Genomic DNA, 23881 nt, shown 5'->3' on the forward strand with positions numbered 1-23881 from the left:
TATTTTAAAATATGATGGGAAAAGGTAGAATTCAGTATTATAAGAGTTTCACTCAATTCCTCAACTAGCAAAAATGTTATGAGGTAGGTAAAATACCAGAATTGAGGGTGGGGGCAACACATTCAGAGTAAGAGATGTCTGTAATTAGTTTCATAAGTAGAGATAAATATGGTACAGTAGAGCGGAAGCAGCTGGAAAATGGCAACAGAGCATGCTCAGAAAAACTGAAGGCAAAAGGCTAGAGATTAAGGACTGGCGGCTGCAGGTTTTGTTGTTGTCAAACACATTAATTCTCACTGGGTTGGAATATTAGAATCAGTGGACCAATTTCTAATTTCATGCTCACATTCATGCATACCTTATGAACTTCAGAGGAATTGTACCCACCGGACAGCAATAAATTAATTATTTCCAGTTCAAACTCCAGGTTTTACTATATTATAGAATGATTAATGGCTTAATTTTTAATTTTGAGTTCATAAATAACTACATATTTCATGAAATGGCTGTAACGTGCTTAGTGCATGTTGTGCATCTGGTTTTTTTTAACCTGATTTCTTAATGAAATGAGGCTGATGCAATCACAATGTCTTTGTCATTCTTCCTTCTAATGGCTTTTGAATTGGTGGCACGTTTCAGTGGCATTTAACAGAGGTAGAAGTCTCGAAGCAGTTTAATCGTTAGGGCTTTCATGAATGTAGAAAGCTGGGTAAGGGAAAAAGATTGTATTATTCCTTCTACTGAGAGGCACATAGTATCTTTTAGATACTGGTGAATCCATGTGAACGTGGAGCCTCAAGACGCAGCTCTGTACCCAAGAAAGCTGTAGGACATCTGCCTCCTTGCCCTTTACTTGAGAGGTATATAAATAAGGGAGGGAGCTCAGAAGGATGCAAAGCATTTAAGAACTTTCTCATCAGAGAAGATAAAGATCAACACTATGGGGAGCGGCCTCTGACTTCATGAAAGTCAAACGACTCTGCAGGATAAGGCACTAAAAGGCAATGAAAGTGTGCCGTTTGGTTTGAGCTGGGCTTTACACTAGTAAAGCATGGCTGTGAAAAGCAGGCATTCAGCAAGGATGTGAAAGCAGGGAGAGTGCTAAAGTTGCTAGCAGCTCTCAGTGCGGCTGCACAGGAGGAAACGGGGGCTTTGTGGTGAAAGGTCGATGTTGTGAAGTTACAAGGTGCTTTAGGAAAAGAAGGGAGAAAACAAGAGTTTTACCAGCAGGTCTTTGAGTATGCACATGATAAGGGTATACTTTAAAAAAAGAAAAAATGAATAGTGCTGAGACTTGCTGTCTTAAGCTAGGGCAGATGTTTACTTCCTAGACACTTCACTGACCTTAATAGACATGTCAGATGCAGAAGTGTTGCTTCTCCTCATTCCAGCAAATACTGATTTCCCCATCCTCTCCCCAGCCTGACCATGGGATTCAACAGAACGGCTGCTGACCACCCTTTGCCTGTTGGTCAGTCCCTGAATTGCCTGGCTGTCCCACATGGGCAGGAATGCAGTAAGTATTCCTTACTTACTGCAAAAGTAAAGAATTCCTGGGTTAAGATTAACTTCTAATTATCTTAAAAGTCAAATACAATTAAGTGAGGGATTGGCAAAAGGAACGCTGGCAGGTTCTGTATCCAGCATTCAAACTGGAAGGATCAGACAGTAAGGCTAACCCATTTTTTCAGTTGATCCCTGTCCATTTTAAGAGGAAATGCAAGTAAACCAGCTGTGCTTTGTGGAGCAGTTGGGCACACCCTGTCCTCGAAAGGTGCCAGAGGGGAACCAGCTATGCTTTGGCTGCTGTTCTCTTTACCGTGTAGCAATACTGGTAAGCCTTGCAGTCCCCAGCTGCACAGGGGTGCCGTGAGCCCAGGTGCAGGTGCGTGAGTTGGCTGTGCTGTGTTGCCAGCCAGAGCCATGCAGCTCTAGAGTCCCACCAGAGCGAGACCGGTACCCAGCGTGTGGGGCCAGGCCTCGACATACGAGTGATAAATCCTGTTTTCCACACGTAGTGAAGCCAGAGAAGCAACATGCTGCAATGTCTCCAGCTTTCTGTCTGGTAAAAAGGGATGTGTCCTTTTGGGTCCGTAATACAGTAATGTACTTAATGTAAGGGACAGATACCAGAGTGCTCCAGACTTTGCTCAAAGCAAAGAGACTGTGGAAGTGGAGCCAAACCATTTTATTTGAGGATAATACTTGACATTTCTATTCTTCCTCGTGCTGTTTGTATGTGCTTTGGGCCTTGTCTGGAAGGGGCCAAGCTGTGCATTGAAAGACAGTAAATGCTGGTCTGGTGACTATGATAGACACGGTCATCAGCAAAGCTGCTTCCACATGGCTGTACAGAAGCCAAGCAGGGATTCACAAAATAGTTGGGGGGGGGGGGAGCGGGGCAGGGAGGGAGATTGTTCTTTTCTGGTTTGTTTGAACTGGTTTTTGGGAGAAACCAGATGAAGAGAATCTGATCTTGGAAGTGAAGAACTTGGTGTTTAATGTTTGGTGGTACTTAATACAATGACTTGAAGAATGTGCCAGTGGAAAAGATAAATGAGCCCATTGCTGTGTTAGGGAGTCAAACGCCGAATACCATGGCTACCTCCCATACAGTACGTGTGAACGCTGGTGCAGTGTTTTGGCTGTATGAGACAACTGTACCCTGCAACCCTTGGGGAGGGGAGAGGAAGGAGGGCTTCACTTGTTTCTTTTTAAACACAAGTCTCTGCTTCCCAACAGCTGTTCTTAAAGTAATTCATTAGTGCAAGAAAAGTTTCTTCCATTCTTACAGGGAAACATGGGGAGAATTTAGTTTATTCATCATAAGCTTCAATATCAGTTTATTCAACTTGCTTTGCTTTGCTTTCTGTGGTAGGCACAATAGTGGCTCTATTGAAACAGACTTTTTTTTTTTCCTCTGTAATGTGCTTCTGAAGTGGATAGGTTACTAATGATGCAAATAGATTTTAATTGTGCAAAAGCTAGACACTCTGTGCTTTGAAAGGCAGTACCTGATTTGTAGATGAGATGGTAGAAAACAAGCTTTCACAAGTAAAATTGCTGTTGAGTTTTATAAATAGTACCATACTGTAAGCAGGTGGCAAGTGAAAATGGTTTGGTTCCTCACAGCTGGCAGGTACTTTATTTTTGGGCATCGGGAACTTCTGCATCACCTTTGGATGCTTGACTTGTCAAAAGTATTTGTTACCATCTACTGGTTGGTCTGGTCATTTGCAACACTTGTAGAAGCTGAGCATAAATACTGTCAGCAAGCTTTGGCTGTGGCAGAAAATCAGGGTCATGCTTTTATTTTTGGGGTGAGACGTTGAGGCTGTGGTTTGACAGGCTGGTTGGCCTAGTTGTGGGGCTTCTAGTACCCAATGGGTCATAAAGGACAGTGCCAGGTAACGCAGGGTTTGGAATAAACTCAGTCTGGTGGCTTGGTAAATACTTTTTACTGGGTTAAATTTGTACTGGCAGGATTCTTATTGGATTAGACTTGTCTGTTTAAGCTACTCTGACTTTCTACTGGTTCAGACATCACCTGTCTTTCTGCACCTGGTATAAATGTGGCACGTGCTCAGAGTTAAGCGCTCTGGATAATTCAGTGGAATCAAGATTCTGCACCAAAGCACTTTCCAGGTCAAGTTTGTACTGCTACAAAGCCTAAGGTTTTTCTATTATTTTACTTTTTTCCCCCCACACAGTTCCATATTTGATCATGGAACTGCGGCTTGACAAAGTAAGAAGTTATTAAACTTGTTCCAGCATGGGTTTTGGATGTGGGAATACCTCATTTCCATTTCTGTGCCTTAGTGTTTGCCACACTGGTGCTCTGTGTGACCAGCCCTGCTCTTTTCATCCCAAAATTTGTTGCAGGATGAAGAGCCCGCTCCCCAGATGTACTGCTGTACTCTTCTAGTCAAAGCAAACACATAACAAAGTCTCTGTAGCCCCCGGCAGCCCTTGCTCAGAGCTTGCTCGGGAGAAGTGTGTACAGAGTGGTGGCTTTGAAGGCAGGCCAGGAAGGCATCGGTTTGTTTACGTAGCTCCAGAGGCTCAGTATGCCATTTATTGGGTGTGGGGGGCTGAGGCTCCCATTGCAGTTCAGGGACAGCAACCCCTGAAGGTACAGCAGTCATGGTGCAGCTTGTTTGCTGATCACGGCTTGACTGCTTCACTGTGAGTGCAGGGGTCTGTGTTCCCCCCAGCATGAAGTCCAATTATATGATCTTTGTTTGAAGAGAGATGTGAGATTCATCTTCAGCAAACAATAATCTTCTTGGTGGGCTGCAAATTGCAAATAATGATTCTTTTCTATTTTTGGAAGCGATTTGCACCATCAACAGTTTATTGTGTGAAGACCTGAATGAGGCAGGCTTGGAGAGCAGAGTGTTTATTGGGTTGGGTTCCTGTTGCTGAAGTAGCATGGACTGTTTCAGGGCTCCCACTTTGCCCTTCTTTGGGGCTTGTAAATCCAGTCTTCATTTGATTCTTTTCTTTCTCTTTCAGGACAATTATTCTGAGTGACGGCCCTTGCACGCGCTTCTGAGTGGTTATCATGGGCTTCATTGCCTTTCTGAAGACCCAGTTCATAGTTCACCTCCTCATTGGATTTGTCTTTGTTGTGAGTGGACTGATCATTAACTTCATTCAACTATGCACGCTAGTCCTCTGGCCCATAAACAAGCAGTTTTATCGCCGAGTAAACTGTCGCCTTGCCTATTCACTTTGGAGCCGTGAGTATGCTTGAAGGGGATGTGAGGGCTAGGGGTGGGGAGGGGTGTGGGTTTTATTTCTCTTTTTGTTAATTAAAGAAAAAATATATATACATATGTATATGTATACACACACAGACACATGAGAGAGAGAGAGAAGTGCTAAGTTAGAAGTAGACTCTTTCAGAGCAGTTCAAAGCAGCCATATTTTCTGTAATACTGGGAAAACATACAAAAGTCAAGTGACTGATATATATTGTCACTCTTATTTAAAAGAAGTGGGAAGTAAAGCTCCTCCCCAACCCTATCTTGACTGGTAGGAAGTTGCTGATTCTGTCTCAATACCATCTTCATCCTGCATCGGAGCCTGTGCTAAGTGATGAGGAAGGGGGAGTTCACAGAGTCTGCTTCGGGTATTGAGCATACGTGCGATATTGACCACTTACTTAGGAGCCCAAGTTGACTGTGTGGTCTGCAGAGAGAGATGTCTGTCTTAAAGTATCTAGTGTAGATACCTCTATAGCTGAACTGTGTGGCAACTTCAGAGTCCTCTTACACCCTACAGTGTCCATCTGTGACGCCAATGTCTCCTCTTGTGAGCATTTGTCGCTCTCTTCTTCTTCTGCCTATGGGACAGCTCTACAGTGAGTGCAGCTGCTTTGCTCTCCTCTTTCAGACCTTTGCAAAACTTCCTCCCTGTGGATGGGGTTTTTTTTCTCCTCGTACAGCTTAACCAGGGGATTAGATTTCTGAAATGAATGTTTAGAAGGCTCCTTAGTCCAAATGTCACCTCCTGTTTCAGCAGTGAATCATCTAATTTGTTTCCATTCTCCATCTCCTCCCAGTATGCACGGCCACTTACCTTAGTGCTCAGCTCAGCATCCAACTCCCACTTTGGGTAGATGAGTCACCTAAATGAGTACTTAAATTACAGTTGAGTGGTCCACTGACAGGCACCCACATTTCTTAAATCATCGATGTGAAGTACTACCAACAAAAGCTCTCCAAAGTATCTAGTTCAGTTTCTTTTTAAGCTTGTTGTCCTTGTCCTTCCTGTGCTTTTTGTCCTACCTATTGACAATGTTGTCTGAGAAGCACAGGAGAAAGGAAATTAAATAGAGAGTGGCAGGCAAACTGTCAGGAGAAAAGGTATTGTAATGGAAGAACTTAGAGGTAGAAACTTCAAAATTAGCTTGGTTGGAGGGGAGTTGGGGGTATATGGGATTTTTTTCTATTTGGTTGTAAGAATTTCTTAATTAAAAGCACATTATCTAGAGTCTGATCTCATCCTGAAAACTATTGTTGTGCTCATAGTCTGGCTTTTCTGAGGATATGAGCTGCTTGTGCCTGTAAGGCTTGTAGGTTCAGACCCTTGATTTCTAGAAGTTATCATTGTGCATGGAAAAAACACATTTTAAATGCTGTTATCTTATATCTTGTATACACTGGAAATAACCTACACTATTGTTCAAAAAGGTTTGGAGAAGCTCAGTAGGTAATTGGGTTGTACCTAGGATAACCCCTTGTGTATAGCCTACTATAAATTAAATGATTGAGAAATTAAACTATGAAAATGAATGTAAATGTTATATGGGATTGCAGAGTGCTGATGGCCTGTAATGGAAGAGCTGACAGAATATGCACTTCAGTTGTGATTTATAATGAATTAAGCAAGCTGTGTAAATGCAGCAGTTCAAATGTTGCCATTCATAATGAAATATATTTCATTATGTGGAAGCCTTTTGGCAATGAACCTGTGGGTTGGTGTTCTGTTCCAGATGCTATGTTTTGCTCTCTTACTCCAAGCTCTTTAGTTTTAGGCTGAAGGTGTTCATGCAAGAGCTGTCTATAACAGAAGCTGCTCTGCCTGTCTGGCAGAGGACCCGTGTGCAGGGGTAGATACACAAGTGATCATGTATCTGGCTATGCACTATAGCCTACTGAAAAACAGGTTGTGTTCTTACTGTATCTCTTCTCAAATACATAAAGCACAGCTTCAGAAGGGGAAGGAGGTAGACTCTATCCAGTGTTTATGGCAGATGTTTGGTGGGGAAAAGAAGTCTGTCAGGCTCTGGCCTCAACATAAACCCATTGCAGTGCATGTGATTCATGACGGGTAGTCTGTACTTCAAGCTCTCCTACATCAGCTCCTTTCAGATGACTCATGCCTTTGGAGAGCGCAGTGCGTTTGGTTTAGTCCAGTTGCAAAAATAATCTCTCAAATGTTAGTAGTTTAAACCGAGGTGTGCCGTGCCTCTGGTTTGCTTTGTTTCTGGGTGGCTTGTGAGGCTGTAAACCTGCCTGCTTTGGTGTGTGGGCACCCCAGCCTCAGGAGGGGGGTGGTTGTAGCAAGGTGTTGCGTGTCCTCTACAGGAAGTATCCCAAGCAGCACAAGTGTTGTTATGCCTTCGTTCAGAAGGATGGGCTTGCTGTAGCATTGGCAGGATCAGTGCCATGCAAAATAGCTGTAACCCACACACCAAAAAAAAGGAAATGAACCCACTCCCGGTTTATAATTACATCATTTATCAGTACACTTGTAAAGGACAGTCTGTTTCCTCATATTAATTCTCCGGCTCATCAACCCTCGTCTCTCAGTATGAACTCTGGCAAATCTCTCAGCAAAGCTTCCTCTGCTGTTTTAGAGTGAATGGTACAAGAAATGCTTTGCAGAAAATCATCCATACCTGCCTCTGAAGACTTTTTCTGATTTTGAAGAAGAAACACACCCATTTTATTTTATTTTTTATAAGAAAATGCAGCAACTGTAGCAGGTAGTGGAGATGTTCCTCCTTAGTACATAGGCAGCAATGGAAAGGGAAAATTGCTCAGAGTACCACACTGTCTTTGGTACCACTACTCCATTCTCCTGGCCACCTGCTTGGAAGAGCATAGCTCTCAACTGAGAACACTCTTGCTGTCCTCTTTCCCCTTTTATTAAGCCAGGGTAACCAGAACAAGAAAGGTAAGTGATCACATCATTTGCAAAGGAGACAAAGCTGGAAAGCAATGATAGAAACCTCTAGTTGATTGTCCTGGTTTCAGCTGGGATAGAGTTAATTTTCTTCCTAGTAGCTGGTGTTTTGGATTTAGGATGAGAATAATGTTGATAACACACTGTTTTAGTTGTTGCTAAGTAGTGCTTACACTAGTCAAGGACTTTTCAGTTTCCCGTGCCCTGCCAGCAAGAAGCTGGGAGGGGGCACAGCCAGGACAGCTGGCCCAAGCTGGCCAAAGGGCTATTCCATACCATATGATGTCCTGCTCATTATAGAAACTGGGGGGAAGTTGGCTGGGGGGCAGCGATCGCTGCTCAGGGACTGGCTGGGCATTGGTCAGCGGGTGGTGAGGAACTGTGTTGTGCATCACTTGTTTTGTATATTATTATTATTATGAATTATTTTCTCTTCCTTTTCTGTCCTATTAAACTGTCTTTATCTCAGCCTATGGGTTTTACTTTTTTTTCCCCGATTCTCTCCCCCATCCCACCAGGGGTGTGGGGTGGGAGGGTGAGTGAGCAGCTGTGTGATGCTTCGTTGCTGACTGGGGTTAAACCACAACCGTCCTTTTTGGGGCTGAACACAGGGCTCGAAGGGTTGAGATAACCACAGATCTGACCAGAGCATGCTAAAACAAATCTGTTACAAGCATTCATTATATTAGTTTAGTAGTCGCTGGTCACAATGTTGATTTATTTGCTCTCAATGTTGTTGTGCCTTGGAGTTGTGTTATGTAACAGCTTACTTGCCGTCTATACTGTTTATCAGTATTTATGTGCTGTTTATCACCTCTGGGAGGTGGATTAAGGTTATCACTTTACTGTACTGTGTAACCCTGGCTTATGGTATGATAAAATTACTGGTCGTGAGATCAGTCTAGTATTTGTACTCAGCATTGCCATCACCTCTGTACTTTGGAAGCCATCTATCAGAAATTATTAATAATTACACATTTTTTTTTACACACAATAATTTTACTTTTTGTCCTCGGAGAGCCAGCCTATGGAGGAGACACCTTCCTCCATCTTCCCCTTCTCCTCCAGGCTAATTACAATAGCTCTTGAGAATTTTTAATATGCTTGGGATGTTCAAACCAGCATGTTCCTACTGCTATGTCTCCTGAATGTGTGTCAGGTCTTGCTTAGGGTTAAACAACTATTTAAGAATACTGCATCTACTCCAACCCTGGCAACAGGCACTGCGGCTACTCCAAGCCCAGCGACAGGCACTGCAGTTGAACCAGAGAACCAACCCGTGCCGGTATCAGCCGCCCCCATACACAAGAAGAAATCTTGGAAGTGAAAGTCAGCTTGTTTAGTAAGGGATGAAGAAGCTTCTCCGAAGAGGGAGCAGGAGGAAGAAGCATACTGCCCCGCCAGCAAGGAGGCAGACTACTCTAAAGCATCTACTCTACATCACAAGAACAGGAGGAGGAAGAGGAAGAATTCCCTGCTTCCCCCTGAGGAAGACCTCAGCGGGAGGGTTCCTCCTCTTCCTCAGGGGGAGGGAAGGGTATGTGAGTTACAAGGAAAAACAATCACACAAGGGGGTTCTTCCAGGAAAATTGCTGCTCCAGTTTCCAGTGGGCAGTTCCCCAGACAGAGTAGAAGGGATGATCTTGCTCCTGATTTTAATGAAGGGACTCCTGATTCATATCTACGGGAAGTGAGTAACGAATACTATGACCAGGACTAGAGGGCCCCTGCCTCCAGCCAGGTGGAGGAAAGGGTCAGCTGGGTTTACTGGACTGTGTGGATTTGATGGCCTGGCACATCAGACCCATGGGAGTGTATAAGGCTTTAGTGGACACCGGTGCACAGTGTACCCTAACGCCATCAAGCTATACAGGGGCAGAAACCATCTGTATTTCTGGAGTGACAGGGGGATCCCAACAGCGAACTGTATTGGAGGCTGAAGTGAGCCTGACTGGGAATGAGTGGCAAAAGCACCCCACTGTGACTGGCCCAGCAGCTCCGTGCATCCTTGGCATAGACTACCTCAGGAGAGGGTATTTCAAGGACCCAAAAGGGTACTGGTGGGCTTTTGGTATAGCTGCCTTGGAGATGGAGGAAATTAAACAGCTGTGCACCTTGCCTGGTCTCAGAGGACCCTTCTGTTGTGGGGTTGCTGAGGGTCAAAGAACAACAGGTGCTGATCACCACCACAACAGTGCACTGGCGGCAATATCGCACCAACCGAGACTCCCTGATTCCCATCCATAAGCTGATTCATTGACTGGAGAGCCAAGGAGTGATCGGCAAGACTCGCTCACCCTTTAACATTCCCATATGGCCAGTGCGAAAGTCTAATGGAGAGCGGAGACTAACAGTAGACTATCGTGGCCTGAATGAAGTCACGCTGCCGCTGAGTGCTGCTGTGCCGGACATGCTAGAACTTCAAAACTGGAGACAAAGGCAGCCAAGGGTATGCCACAACTGATACCGCTAATGCGTTTTACTCAATCCCTTTGGCAGCGGAGTGCAGGCCACAGTTTGCTTTCACTTGGAGGGGCGTCCAGTACACTTGGGCGTCGACTGCTCCAGGGGTGGAAACACAGCCCTACATTTGCCATGGACTGATCCAGAAAGCACTGGAACAGGGTGAGGCCCTGGAACACCTGCAATACGTTGATGACATCATCGTGTGGGGCAACACAGCAGAAGAGGTTTTTGAGAAAGGGAAGAAAATAGCCCAAATCCTCCTGAAAGCTGGTTTTGCCATAAACCAAAGTAAGGTCAAGGGACCTGCACAGGATATCCAGTTTTTAGGAATAAAATGGCAAGATGGACGTTGTCAGATCCCAATGGATGTGATCAGCAAAATAACAGCTATGTCCCCACCAACTAGCAAAAAGGAAACACAAGCTTTCTTAGGCGCTGTGGGTTTTTGGAGAATGCATATTCCAAACTACAGTCTGGTTGTAAGCCCTCTCTATCAAGTGACCCAGAAGAAGAATGATTTCAAATGGGGCCCTGAGCAATGACAAGCCTTTGAACAAATTAAACGGGAGATAGTTCATGCCCATAGCCCTTGGGCCAGTCCGGGCAGGGCAAGATGTAAAAAATGTGCTCTACAGCGCAGCCGGGGAGAATGGCCCTACCTGGAGCCGCTGGCAGGAAGCACCAGGGGACACTCGAGGTCAACCCTTAGGGTTTTGGAGTCAGGGATACAGAGGATCCAAGGCCCGCTATACTCCAACTGAGAAAGAGATATTGGCAGTGTATGAAGGGGTTTGAGCTGCTTCAGAAGTGGTTGGTACTGAAGCACAGCTCCTCCTGGCACCCCGACTGCCAGGGCAGGGCTGGATGTTCCAAGGGAGGGTCCCCTCTACACATCATGCAGCTGATGCTATGTGGAGTAAGTGGGTCTCACTGATCACACAACGGGCTTGAACAGGAAACCCCAGTCACTCAGGGATCTTGGAAGTAATTATGGACTGGCCAGAAGGCAAAGATCTCAGGATATCACCAGAGGAGAGGTGACGCATGCTGAGGATGCCCCACTGTACAATAAACTACCAGCAAATGAGAAGCAATATGCCCTGTTCACTGATGGGTCCTGTCGTATTGTGGGAAAGCATCAGAGGTGGAAGGCTGCTGTATGGAGTCCTATACAACAAGTTGTAGAAACTGCTGAAGGAGATGGTGAATTGAGTCAGTTCGTGTTGCGAATGAGTGGTTTAGATCACTTACAAAAATTCACCGTCAAAGGTATTGGCAAAAGTGGTTTTAATGTGATTTATAAAAGTGTGACTTAACAAAGTTCGATGGCAAGATTCAGTCTATTAATTACTGCATGGAAGAAACATACACAGGAAAATTGGGTCACACTCGAGTTAAAGTGATTCACAGAGAGACCGAGGATACAGAAGGGTATGAAGGACCCTCCCGTTGAGTCACGAGGTTCAGAATAGACCCCCTTGCTTTCTAAACTCCTGATGGAGCTTAGGTGTGGCTGGGTCCAATCTTAGTCTCAGACTTGGACAACAGTTTATGTCTAAGGTATTATATATGCAAGATCTATCAATTCAGCATGCAATGAAAGTTACTAAGACAAAATCAAAGTTACCCTACTACAAGGTTATGTGTGATATCGGTCGCTTACCAAAGATCTGCTGTTGGTAAAAGGTCTCTTCCTCGAGGAGCAACCTCGAGAGGTGTCCCAGCTCAAGGGGAGATCACCATCATGCAGCCACACTGCTTAGCAGGGTGAGCTCAAAGAAGGCTCACTTTGGCTGTCATATTTATAGATGGTTGGCTCGTAGTCAAATTACATGTGATAGGAAAGATATGCATGAGGCTCCTTGTACCCATAACTTTCTTTGTTCCTTGATAAATGAGTCTTGGAAAAGCCACCCGCTATTCATGTGTCAATCGCATGATCGGTGTTCCAAGCTCATAGGCATCGATGTTCACTGTGCCACTCAGCTTCTTTGTGGGTTCTCAGAGAACAGATTGGGACCAGAGGAGTTCTTGGCCTGGTCACAGCTCAGGCCTTTACCTCCTTTGGAGCCTGTACCAAACTGCTGCTAGTTTGGTTAAGAGGTCAAGTGAATCTGTCACACTTTGCAGAAGTGAAAGCCATTCAGCTGCCTTTGGATATTGCTGAAAGAGAAAAGTGGCCGGTGCTCTATCTCTGTACTGACTCATGGAGGGTGGTGGCAAATGCCTTGTGGGGGTGTTTGCAGCAATGGAAGCAGAGCAACTGGCAGTGCAGAGGTAAACCCATCTGGGCTGCTTCACTGGGGCAAGATATTGCCGCCTGGGTAGAAAACCTGGCTGTAAAAGTACATCTCGTAGATGCTCACGTACCCATCAGTTGGGCCACTGAAGAACATCAAAACAACCAGCAGGTGGGTCAGGCTGCTAAGATTGAAGTAGCTCAGGTGGATCTGGACTGGCAGCATAAGGGTGAATTGTTTATAGCCCATGACACCTCAGGCCATCAAGGAAGAGATGCAACATTTAGATGGGCTCATGATCGAGGGGTGGACTTGACCATGGACACTATTGCACAGGTTATCCATGAATGTGAAACATGCACTGCAATCAAGCAAGCCAAGCGGTTAAAGCCTCTCTGGTATGGAGGACAATGGCTGAAATATAAATATGGGGAGGCCTGGCAGATTGATGATATCCCACAAACCCACCGAGATAAGCACCAGGTGCTTACAATGGTGGAAGCAGCCACCGAATGGCTGGAAACATATCCTGTGCCCCCTGTGCCCTGCCTGGAAGACTATGCTGGGCCTTGAAAAGCAAGTCCTGTGGTGACATGGCACCCCAGAAAGAATTGAGTCAGACAACAGGACTCATTTCCGAAACAACCTCATAGACACCTGGGCCAAAGAGCATGGCACTGGGTGGGTACATCACATCCCCTATCAGGCACCAGCCTCTGGGAAAATCGAGCGATACAATGGACTGTTAAAGACTACACTGAGAGCAATGGGTGCTGGGACATTCAAACATTGGGATACACATTTAGCAAAGACCACCTGGTTAGTCAACACTAGGGGATCTGCCAATCGAGCTGGCCCTGCCCAATCAAAACTTTTAGGTACTGTAGAAGGGGATAAAGTCCCTGTAGTGCACATAAAAAATATGATGGGAAGACAGTCTGGGTTATTCCTGCCTCGGGCAAAGGAAAACCCATTTGTGGGATTGCTTTTGCTCAAGGACTCAGGTGCACTTGGTGGGTGATGTGGGAGGATGGGGAATTCCACTGTGTACCTCAAGGGGATTTGATTTTGGGTGAGAATAGCTAATGAACTAAATGGTATGATGTTAATTGCTATATAATACTGTATGTCATCACTTCTATGGTTGCTATATGCCATATCAACAGTATTTCAGTGAGAATCACCCAGTGAATGAAGAATGAACTTTGATGAAACCGAGCAAAGTGCAGCGGTGGTGGAACCAGAACTGGCTTCAGCATGCAACAATCCAACACCACACACCACGTCTCCTGCCCTGAAGGACTGTTATGACAGATGGAGCCCAAAGTCATGGACTAAATGAACTCAATGGACATTTTATAGGGATGGCCCATAGACCAAGGGAATGATATCTGTGTGTATATATCAAATGGCAGGAAAAGTGGTGGTGATTAATTGGGATGTATTAGAAAGGGTAGAACCTGGGCATGATGTGGATGGTATAGAATAAGGGGTGGATACTGTCCTGGTTCCAGCTGGGATAGAGTTAATTTTCTTCCTAGTAGCTGGTATGGTGCTGTGTTTTGGATTTAGTATGAGAAAAATGTTGATAACACACTGATGTTTTAGTTGTTGCTAAGTAGTGCTTACACTGGTCAAGGACTTTTCAGCTTCCCATGCCCTGCCAGTGAGAAGCTGGGAGGGGGCACAGCCAGGACAGCTGGCTCAAGCTGGCCAAAGGGCTATTCCATACCATATGCCGTCATGCTCAGTATAGAAACTGGGGGGAGTTGGCTGGGGGACAGCAATCACTGCTCGGGAACTGGCTGGGTATTGGTCAGCGGGTGGTGAGGAACTGCGTTGTGCATCACTTGTTTTGTATATTCTTTTATCATCATTATTATTTTCTCTTCCTTTTCTGTCCTATTAAACTGTCTTTATCTCAACCCACGGGGTTGTTTTTTTTTTCTCTTTTTTCCAATTCTCTCCCCCATACCACTGGTGGGGTGGGAGGATGGACTGTGGACCCACTCTTAGCAGCATGGATAAATTACCCTGTTGTGATCCCACTGACCAGAAGCCCTTGTGCAGGAAGGTGCTGCTCCATTTTGCAAAACCAGGGCCTGTCGATGGAAAGCTGAAATACTGCGTGGCAGAACCTGATGTAGAGAACCGAGGGGACACCTTCCAGTTTTGACCCTGGAAGTTTGTCGTAGTAATGTGGGAAGAGTTGGACTTTTTAACTGCCGTATTTGTGCAACCGAATTTTGATTGCATCCATATCTCACTGAAATGAGAAAATACCAATGACGACAGTTTGCATGGAAGCAAATCTTCCTACTGGGAGAATGAACTATTCTCATACTTTTTACAGTTGTCCCATGATACAAGCAATGCCTTCCATCTGCCTGGTTGTACTGAAATGAGAGAAGTAGGCTAACCATAGCAACGACATTCAGTGCGTGCTGAATTTAAGGGGAAGGATTTTTTTAAGATGAAAAAAGGAGAGGTGGAAAATAAGAAGAGTGGGTAACGAAGGAAATGTTCAGGGTGGAGTAAGAGAGATGCTGGGCTATTGAAAAGCTGGAGAAGATGGGAGAAAGGACTCATTTTTTCTTTTGCAGTAAAAGAAAGACACAATTTACCATTCCTGGCTTTACCCGGCTAGTTTGATAAATTAGCTCCATTCTCTGGTGCTTCTGACTCTGTGTTGATGACCATAATACAGAACGATTAGAGTCCTATGTTCTAATATTAAAATCTATTGCAGAAGATCTATGGCACTGTATCCCTTTAAAAGCCCTTTATTGGTCTGTTTACCTCTATAAAGCTTGTTTCATGTTGAGTAAAAGCATTAGGCTGCATCTATGCATAATTTGTATTACACCTGGGAGAAGCTATACTCATTTAGTGGAGCAATCAACAGCTCAACTGTCTGTTTTGAGGCACAAAGTTTTGGGTTTTTTTCCACTTATCATGAAATTTCACATTCTTAATATAATGCCAAAACTTGTCACTGTTAAAAACTTGTTAAACTATCCGTAATGCATATACCTAGTGCCCTAAACACTGCTTAAGGATGGTGATGTTATTTGGTCTATACCCATCTAAGCTCTCATTTCATCTCTACTGGGTTGGGTTGAAAAGGTGACAGTGTTGTTGGGAGTCAGAAGAGACTAGGCATTAATGGGGCTGGAGATGAAATGCTAAATACTTTCTGTAAGCGGCACCCCTAACTCCTCTTTCCCTCTTCATCGTGTTTATCAGAGTTGGTAATGCTGCTGGAATGGTGGTCAGGCACAGAGTGCACCTTGTTCTCAGACGAGGCCACGGTGAACACCTTTGGGAAAGAACACGTCATCATCATCTTGAATCACAACTTTGAAATTGACTTCTTGTGCGGCTGGACTATGACAGAGCGCTTTGGAGTGCTAGGGGTACGTGGGGCCATGAGCTTTCCCTTCATCTGGAGGACTATAGATCTATTTAAAACGCATGCACATACAGTTTCCTTGCATTTGAGTTTCCAGATATAACTCCATCAACTCTTCATCATCTTAACTTTAATGTCTTTGTTTGATCTCATTGTACAAATCAGCAAATGACATTTTTGGGTTGTTATTTTTGTTTCTCTCCAAGAGTTCCAAAGTTCTTGCTAAGAGAGAGCTACTATATGTGCCCCTAATTGGCTGGACGTGGTACTTCCTTGAGATTGTTTTCTGCAAAAGGAAATGGGAAGAAGACAGAGATACGGTTATTGAAGGATTAAAACGTTTGGCTGATTATCCTGAATATATGTGGGTAAGTGTCCGGTTCCTCCTCTGGTATCAACTGCTAGAAGTGAAACAGTGACGGGGATACTCATGTGGTACTGTAGCCTTGATGTATCAGGAGAAGGTCTGCTCACTACTTTCTTCAAGTGTTGTCAAGGAAAACCTGTGCTCTGTTTCAGGAGGTCTTTTGGGATATGCTGGTAAAGCGTTGCTCTGTTTACCCGTTGGTAAAGGAAGTCATTTGGGAAACAGTTCAGAAGCTTGCATAGATGATTAGAAGCTTGATGGTGATTTATAAATTAGGCTTGTGTAATACTTGTTAATTTTGTCTGAACTTATTTTTACCTTTAAAAAAAAAAAAAACCAGCCCATATTTGACTACTAAATCTATATAACCTTAAGCTACGTTTTCTGAGGTAGGCTAAAAAGACACCTAAAGAAAAAAGTTTTTTCTGGAGAAGTGAGTGAATTGGGGGGGGGGGGGAATGCACAGACCATGGATTTTGATAGGAAGTTCTTGATAGTATGTTCATTGATCTGTGAAATGACAGGTTTCCCAAAAAGTCTCTATGAGAACGTATGGCAAGCTTACATCTGGTTTTGCAGTTACGCTTTTCCTTTTTATTTTTACATTATTTGAAGTCAAGGGTGAAACATCCATGTTTCATTATGTGCAATGTCGTTAGATTTTACTGCAGCAACACAGTGGTATAATAAACCTATTAACCTTCTTTTAGCTTTGAATGCAAATGTTTTGATAAATTTACTGGTTTGGTTTTATAGCAGCACATGTAATATACAGTTATTTGGCTCATAAAACATTTTAAGAGGTTTTTTGTGCATTTTAAGTGATTTTTCAATATTATCCAGTACAGCTTGTTAAAATGAATAGTGAAATAGTAAGCTTTAACTAATACATTATGAATGTGTCATTTGTGATTTTCTATCATTACAAAGATATAAAAAATAAGAATCTGGAGAATGTATTTTAAACTACTTAATTGCTTGAATATATGGATATGAACTACATTTAATATATCCTCCTGATTAGTGTTGGAAAAAGAAAAAAACCCTGCCAATTAAAAAATCTCAAGACCGTACTTTAGTTGGAAATCTATACATTTTAATGATTCTACAATTGAGAACCAAGGACTAGTCTCTAGGGAAAACAACTAGAAAATATAAATGCAAAACGTAGTTAGCATTGATTATTTAAATCAAGACTTCCTGCTGGTAATTTAAATCATGATTAAAATTGACTTGAGTAAATCAATTTCCTAATTTTTTGTGCATTCTAAATGCCACAATTAGGGCTGTCTGCGCAACCTTCCTTCATGAGGTCTTTCTCACACGTGCACTGCAGCGCAGTCTGTACCTCGCTCGCATACTTGGTCCAGAAGGATCACTGCGCCGTTGAGTAGAAGAGGGTGAGAATTTGGAATAGAGGAAAGAGCTTGCATTGCAGACTGGGGTTGAGATTGCGGTGTTATACCCTGCACCTTGTGCTGTCCTCACCACTTGGTGGTGATGGTTGGTCAAATTTTCATAATGAACGTGCCCTCAAGGGCCAAATGAAGATTTTGCAGGACCAGCTCCCATTCTCTCACTGCACTCTGGCAGGTCTAACTCTCGTGGCTATGGCTTTGCGGTTTTAACATTCATTTAACTTACCTTTTGTGGTGCACAGTATGTGGATACACTACAGAGAAAAAGTCAAGCAACCACAGTACTGACAAATAGCAGATGTATAGTGATGCATTTGACAAGTCTTTCTTTTGAATTAGTGTTGCATGATACTGCTGTGAAAGAGTAGTAGCAACCTGCCCTTCTCCCCCTCCATTGCTTGCCAGGGATACAGAGGTTTGTGCATTCAAATGCAGCAATGTTTTCTATTGCTGGTGCAATGGAAATGATGTCCACCTTTCAAAAAGGCCAGGGATAAACAGAAATTCACCCTAGGGCTCTCAGAAGGGCTTTGTTTGTCTGCTCTTGGCTTTGCATTGCTTCTGGTCCATCTCTCTGTCAACTAGAGCAGAGGCAATCTAGAGGCTGGAGAAGGACAGATCGATGTTTTGTGCTGCTTGAAGTCAGCATGGGAGGATTTAAGTCTTTAATAGCTACTTAGGATACCACAGTCAGATTGGTGCCTTACAAGATGAACAAGGTACAGGTTTTAGGGAAAGGCACTGTTTTTTATGAGCACAACTGATATAAATACAAAAAAAAAGTCAGAAAAGCTTTCAGACAAACAAGTTTGTCTTCAGATGAGTAATTCTGGTTGTACAGTACAAATTTTAAATGAAGTAGCTAGTGATTAATATGTTTCTTCCTAAAGTGGTCATGTACTGATACTTGGATTGCTTTTTCTGATCTGTAGATTAGTCCATCACCAGCCAGCCAAAGCCTTCAGGGATTTTTTTTTTTTTAAGTAAATGTTTCACGTATAACCATTTAGATTTTTTTGTCGCCTTAAATTTTGTACCAGTGTTATTAAATTAAATATAATTGTAAAGGAGTTGTGAGGTGGTGCTTATGCCTAATACTTGATGATCAAATGAGACAATTGAAGTGTGTGCACATGCATGGATGTATGTTTATCTTACACAAATTTTCAGTGTTCTGCTTGGTTTCTTTTGATCTCAAGATGTCCTTATTTTTGCCTTTTGTCTTGTACTAGTTCCTCCTGTACTGTGAAGGAACTCGTTTTACAGAGACCAAGCATCGTATCAGTATGGAGGTAGCTGAATCCAAGGGGTTGCCTAAACTGAAATACCACCTGTTGCCGAGAACCAAAGGTTTCACCACTGCTGTCCAGTGTCTCAGGGGAACAGGTACTGGCAAGTTGCTTCTTGTTCTTTGCATTAATTGTGATGTGGTGTTTAGTATACTCTGTGTAGCACAGTGTAGTATATACTCTGTTGTTCATTATGTCCGTTACAATTAGTCAGTTTGCAGTAATAAGCACTCAGAATGTCAGACGTTAATTTGTGAAACATAACTCTCAGGTACCAGTCTTAACAAATAATAAACCTTTCATGTATGTCATTGTTGCTTAGTTCATCAAGTTGTCTTGTGTTTTGATAACACACATGCTACGTAGATGGGAATGTCAGGTGGCTGATACAGATAAATACAACATGTAAACACAAAGTAGTGAAGGACTCTGCTACCTGACATCATTGATGGAAGGCTTGCACAAGGCCCTGTTGCTGTCTAATGCAAGGATGCCGGCAACGTGGTTGCTAGAATTGCTGATATAACAGCCGTATTTTCTTTTTTGTAACAGTTTCAGCAGTGTATGATGTAACACTAAATTTCAGAGGAAACAAGAACCCGTCTTTATTAGGAATTCTTTATGGAAAGAAATATGAAGCAGATATGTGTGTCAGGTGAGCATATAATGATGGAGGTGAGCCCTAAGATGCATGCTTTGGCATGTTGAAGTGTATTCAGATTTTACAGGGTAATGTCCTTTGCTGTAGTCCTCTTTTCCTTGTCCTTCAGGCTTCTCTGCAGGCTATAAAGACCTCCCCGTTTCCACCTTGCTTTAGTTCACTTTAATGTGTGAGATCCCATGATATCACCCAACAAGTCAGAGAGCACTAGGCAGACTTTTTAAGCCTGGGTACGACCACATTGTCGTTACGGGGTTTCCCCAAGTTTTGTGCAGTGAGGGCACTAGTCCGCATTTTCTCTGCTGGGAACAGAAAACCAACTGTTCTGCCCCTTTCCCAGTCCCCTGTGAGCATATGCATAGTATAAACAGCCTGTCCAACATGAGTAGTCTCTTGTAGTAAATGGTGTAAAGCTCCTTATTGTGCCAGTTTCTCTCCTTTTCTCACATGGTTTGATTAGCAGATTAGAAGTTAAATAATGCTGAAATTCAGACATAGCATGAATGAGGTGCTACATTCCTCACATCCCTCATTACTCTTTTGCCTGAAAGAAAACCACCTAACTCCATGCAGCATGTACACACGTGCACACACACACACGCTTTCTATTTCTTGCTTTCTCCTTGTTGCCTTCTGCTTTAAAGGCTTCCTTGTGATCATAAAAACTACCAACTCTTTCCTGTTGAATTTCTTTTCCCTTTTATGTTTGTACCTGACAAACGACCTGGTTGTTCTTTCCACAGTTCTTTTGACAATTCACTTCTGCTTGTCTGGAGACTTCACTCACACTTTGGAAAATACTGCTACATTCTGGTGATGAGGTTGATGTTTGGTTTTTAAAAGAAAGGGCAGGGGGGAAGCCTTGCTACTTCCTCCCACACCTTTCCACTCTGGCCATGGGTCTGTGCATTGCAGATCTGTGGCACTGGCTCTATACATTGTCCTTCTACAGGATAGGTGTGTCTTGCCAGAGCCTCCAAGGGTGAAAGACTTTGTAGGGAATCACACTGATTATCCATTGTGTCGAGGTATAGCAGCAGCATTTTTGTGAAGAAATGCTATCCCAGGGGAGGCAGAGTGCTGCAGCCCTAATGGAGAAGGGAAGGGCATGTGTTCCAGTTGTGTTCTCAGATGCTGCAACTTTCACAATATTTTAGTCTTTCAGTTGGAAAGAAGGCTGCAGAGATGATGGGGAGAGAGATGGGGTCACTCATTTGCAAGGGGTTTCATTTTGCCTATTTACATTTGCCAGACATATTCCTGATGAGGAAAGTGAGCAGACAATTTACCAGCTAGCAAAACAGCTGGTCAGGCAGCTGCCACCTGTAATTCCATACTGACAGCAGATGCATGTAGCATGTCTAGCTAGATCTGGGGTACACGTGCATGGATGTACATCTGTATAATTATACATTGAAGAGTGGCTGCATTCAGTTAAATATCCTATGGCTTGCTAATGGACATGCAAGTTGGTTTTATTTATTGGTGAGGTAGTGGGAGGAAAGAAGAGAAATGTAGTTTTCAATAGTTGTTAGAAGAGGTTTGGGTTCATAAAATTCTGTTGAGGATAATGTTGCCAGGTAAACTTACTAATTGTACCCTATTAACTATCTGAACATAGTTATTACTTTCTTTTTGATTTAAAATATGTTTGTGGACTGAATCAGCATTCTCAAGATGCTTTTCTACACTTGAAGCTTTTTCTCTGTTTTGGAGAGGAAGCTATGAGAATAAGGAAACTATTTTTACAGTCTTTTTGCTGAAAATTGAATGTGTCCTTAATGTGCCAGCAGACTTAGCTTAGCTCAGAGGAAGGAAACACGTAAGCTTTTGTTCTTGGTATATGCGTATGCAGTTACCTGTGCAGAGGTAAGAAGCTTAGCGCTCTGCAGAGGATCCAGTCTTTCTCCTGACTGGCTCCAGAGAAAATAATCAGCTAAATTACCAAATGTTATTGCTGTGAGTACCCTCTAGTGGTGATAGCAATACAGCAACAACTTTACCGAAAAGCTCTCAGGAAAGTACTTTTTACTGAGCTTTTATTGAGCATTGTTTATATTAATTGAGCAGCTCCTCCTGTTAGAGCTAATGAAAGTAAATCTGTAAAATCTGGTGTTATGGGATGCAGAAGTTATTAGAAATGTATTAGAATATCTTCCCTCTGCTGCTGCAGACTCGAAGGCTTTAGTTCAAACTGTGGAAATATGTTCCCCGGTTGAGCAGCAGCAAGTAAGTTATATCTGGGATCAGTGTGTCTAGAGCCCTCGCAGAGGTCACGCTTCTGTTCTTACTTAGGAAGGCCCTGATACAGTCCAAGTCTTGCCAAAATATGTTCGAGCTGAGGTTAAGGTGTGTGTCTGCCCTCAACAAACCGAGCAACTTCTTTCTGAATTGGTCCAGGACTGAGATGTGTGCCACCGAGAAAGGAGATTTGTGTGAGCGTGTTAGTGGTCTATCTTGGAAAATAAAAGAATGCAGGAAAATGGTTGGCTCTTCACCACTAGAAGGAGGCTCTTAAAAGGTGCCTGTTCTCAGTGAGGACAGGTTAGTACCTGGAGCTGGGCATAATTTTTGTATGCACCCAGAACTGCATGCCTCAGTCTGTAGGGCTGGAGAGACAGGGAGAGAGAAGTGCAGACGCTGTAGAAGATGATGTTTTCTTTAGAGTTGGTACGAAGTCAATTTTTAACCACCCCTCCCATTCCTTTCAAAATGGGGTTTTCACTAACAAAATGTAACAAACAGTTATCCTGGGGTTTGCCACTTGCTTGTCTTTTCCCAGGTCTGGGTGCCTCAGTCTGAGCTCACTGGGAATCAACCAGTGGCGGTTCCGGTGAAGGAAGAACAGTGTTTGAATGGGAAATGCTTGTTTAACTAATGTGCTCTGAAATTGATAGGAGCTTGGACAGTTTATTTTATCTTAGGAATCTGAGTTTTAGGTGCAGAACTGGGTTTTATTGAAGTCCCAGTTATTCTCTGTGTTTAAGACCTCTGCCATCAGTGACAGTATTATCTGTAGCTTATGCCCTTCATTAAATGGAAGATCTTCCCTAGTAGAGGTTTAAAGTCAAATACCTGGATTTTCTCTTAATTCTTCTTTTTTTCTTTTTTTTCTTTTTCCATTTTTTAATCTCTCTACTAAACTAGGAGATTTCCTCTGGAAGATATCCCTCAAGATGAAAAGGAAGCTGCAAACTGGCTTCATAAGCTTTACCAGGAAAAGGTAAACAGCTTTGCTTTCTTTTCTCTCTTTTGGGACTTTCACAGGGGTAGTGTATTAAGGCACTGAGTAATGCACACTATTCCACTGGATGGAGAGAAGAGATGGAAATATTATGTCTAATTTGGCAGCCATCCACTGCTGGAAGGAGCAGTACAGAAGAGACCCTTGGCTGCAGAGGGCTGGCTAGTGAGTAGGTCTCAAATTGCCAGGAAGCACAGTGGGATTCAGAGATATGCCTGAGTTGTAGAAGGCTAATAGCAATCCACCATCTCTTTATATTCTTCAGCTCTTGGGTCTCTGTCATACATTTCTAAAAGCTCCATTTTCCCTGGGGTGTTTTTAGGCACTCAAGAAGAGTGATAACTGTATGTCAGGGACAGCCGGTCCTGGCTCTTAGCTGCAATTGTCCTTTGCTTTCATGTTTCTTCCACTGTCACTTTCCTTCTGCCTCCTGGTAATACCTCTGCAGTGGTGTGTGACATGGTACAGACAGTCCCTGGGATCTGCTGCCAGAGACTGATGTAGTACATGGCCAGCATGACTTCAAACAGCTCAAAGCTTTTCCTCATGTCTTTTTTTTTTTTTTTTTTTTTACCTTAGATGGTTAATTTCTTGACCACAGATTTAACAGTTCTGTGGGGAGGAGGAGAGAACTGTAATTAATGTTGCCCAGCCCTAATTGATGGATTGCTGAACTTGAAATGTGTGTCTTGATTTTTGTGTTGCTTATCTTTGTGGGAAAACAGAGGAGCACAGAAACTTTAACTGTCTTGGGCTTTCTTCTGCTATGATGACCTGTGCTGCAGCATTTCCAAGCTTACACTTTAGCCTGTAGGTAGGCAGCAGCTTGTTTGTAAGGGTCTGGAAGTCTCCTTCTGAGTTTCATTTTGTTCATTTTAAGCTAATTTGTTTGAATAGCTAAGCTCTAATTCAGTTAAGGGCAGAGAAGTTATCTTGCAAAGAGCAGTAGCTATCATCATCTTCCCCCACCTCCCATTAGCAGGTGTATCAAACTAGCTTGTGGGTCAGTTAGTGTAATACGGGATTAGAGAGTTTAAAAAAGAAAAAATAAAAATTGGGATCCTTGAATCCCACCTCCTGTTATCAGGG

General features: G+C 43.3%; 1 protein-coding gene across 10 annotated transcripts in view; it reads left to right on the top strand.

Annotated features, from left to right (window-relative positions):
• Nucleotides 1-23881, top strand: part of AGPAT3 (1-acylglycerol-3-phosphate O-acyltransferase 3) — a 107549-nt gene that overhangs the window by 75084 nt on the left and 8584 nt on the right. For 8 of the 10 annotated variants that reach the window (XM_075519721.1, XM_075519740.1, XM_075519684.1 and 5 more), the window contains 6 exons: nt 4516-4742; nt 15648-15817; nt 16020-16181; nt 18831-18984; nt 19440-19542; nt 22696-22771. In XM_075519721.1, the coding sequence (XP_075375836.1) occupies nt 4565-4742; nt 15648-15817; nt 16020-16181; nt 18831-18984; nt 19440-19542; nt 22696-22771 (843 nt within the window). In that variant the 5' untranslated portion in view covers nt 4516-4564. Of the gene's footprint in view, nt 1-4515; nt 4743-7374; nt 7687-15647; nt 15818-16019; nt 16182-18830; nt 18985-19439; nt 19543-22695; nt 22772-23881 lie in introns of those variants that run through there. The other 2 variants (XM_075519757.1, XM_075519749.1) reach the window with 2 other exon arrangements.

This window comes from Mycteria americana, chromosome 1 (assembly GCF_035582795.1).
Source record: "Mycteria americana isolate JAX WOST 10 ecotype Jacksonville Zoo and Gardens chromosome 1, USCA_MyAme_1.0, whole genome shotgun sequence".
In the NCBI taxonomy this organism is placed as follows: Eukaryota; Metazoa; Chordata; class Aves; order Ciconiiformes; family Ciconiidae; genus Mycteria; species Mycteria americana.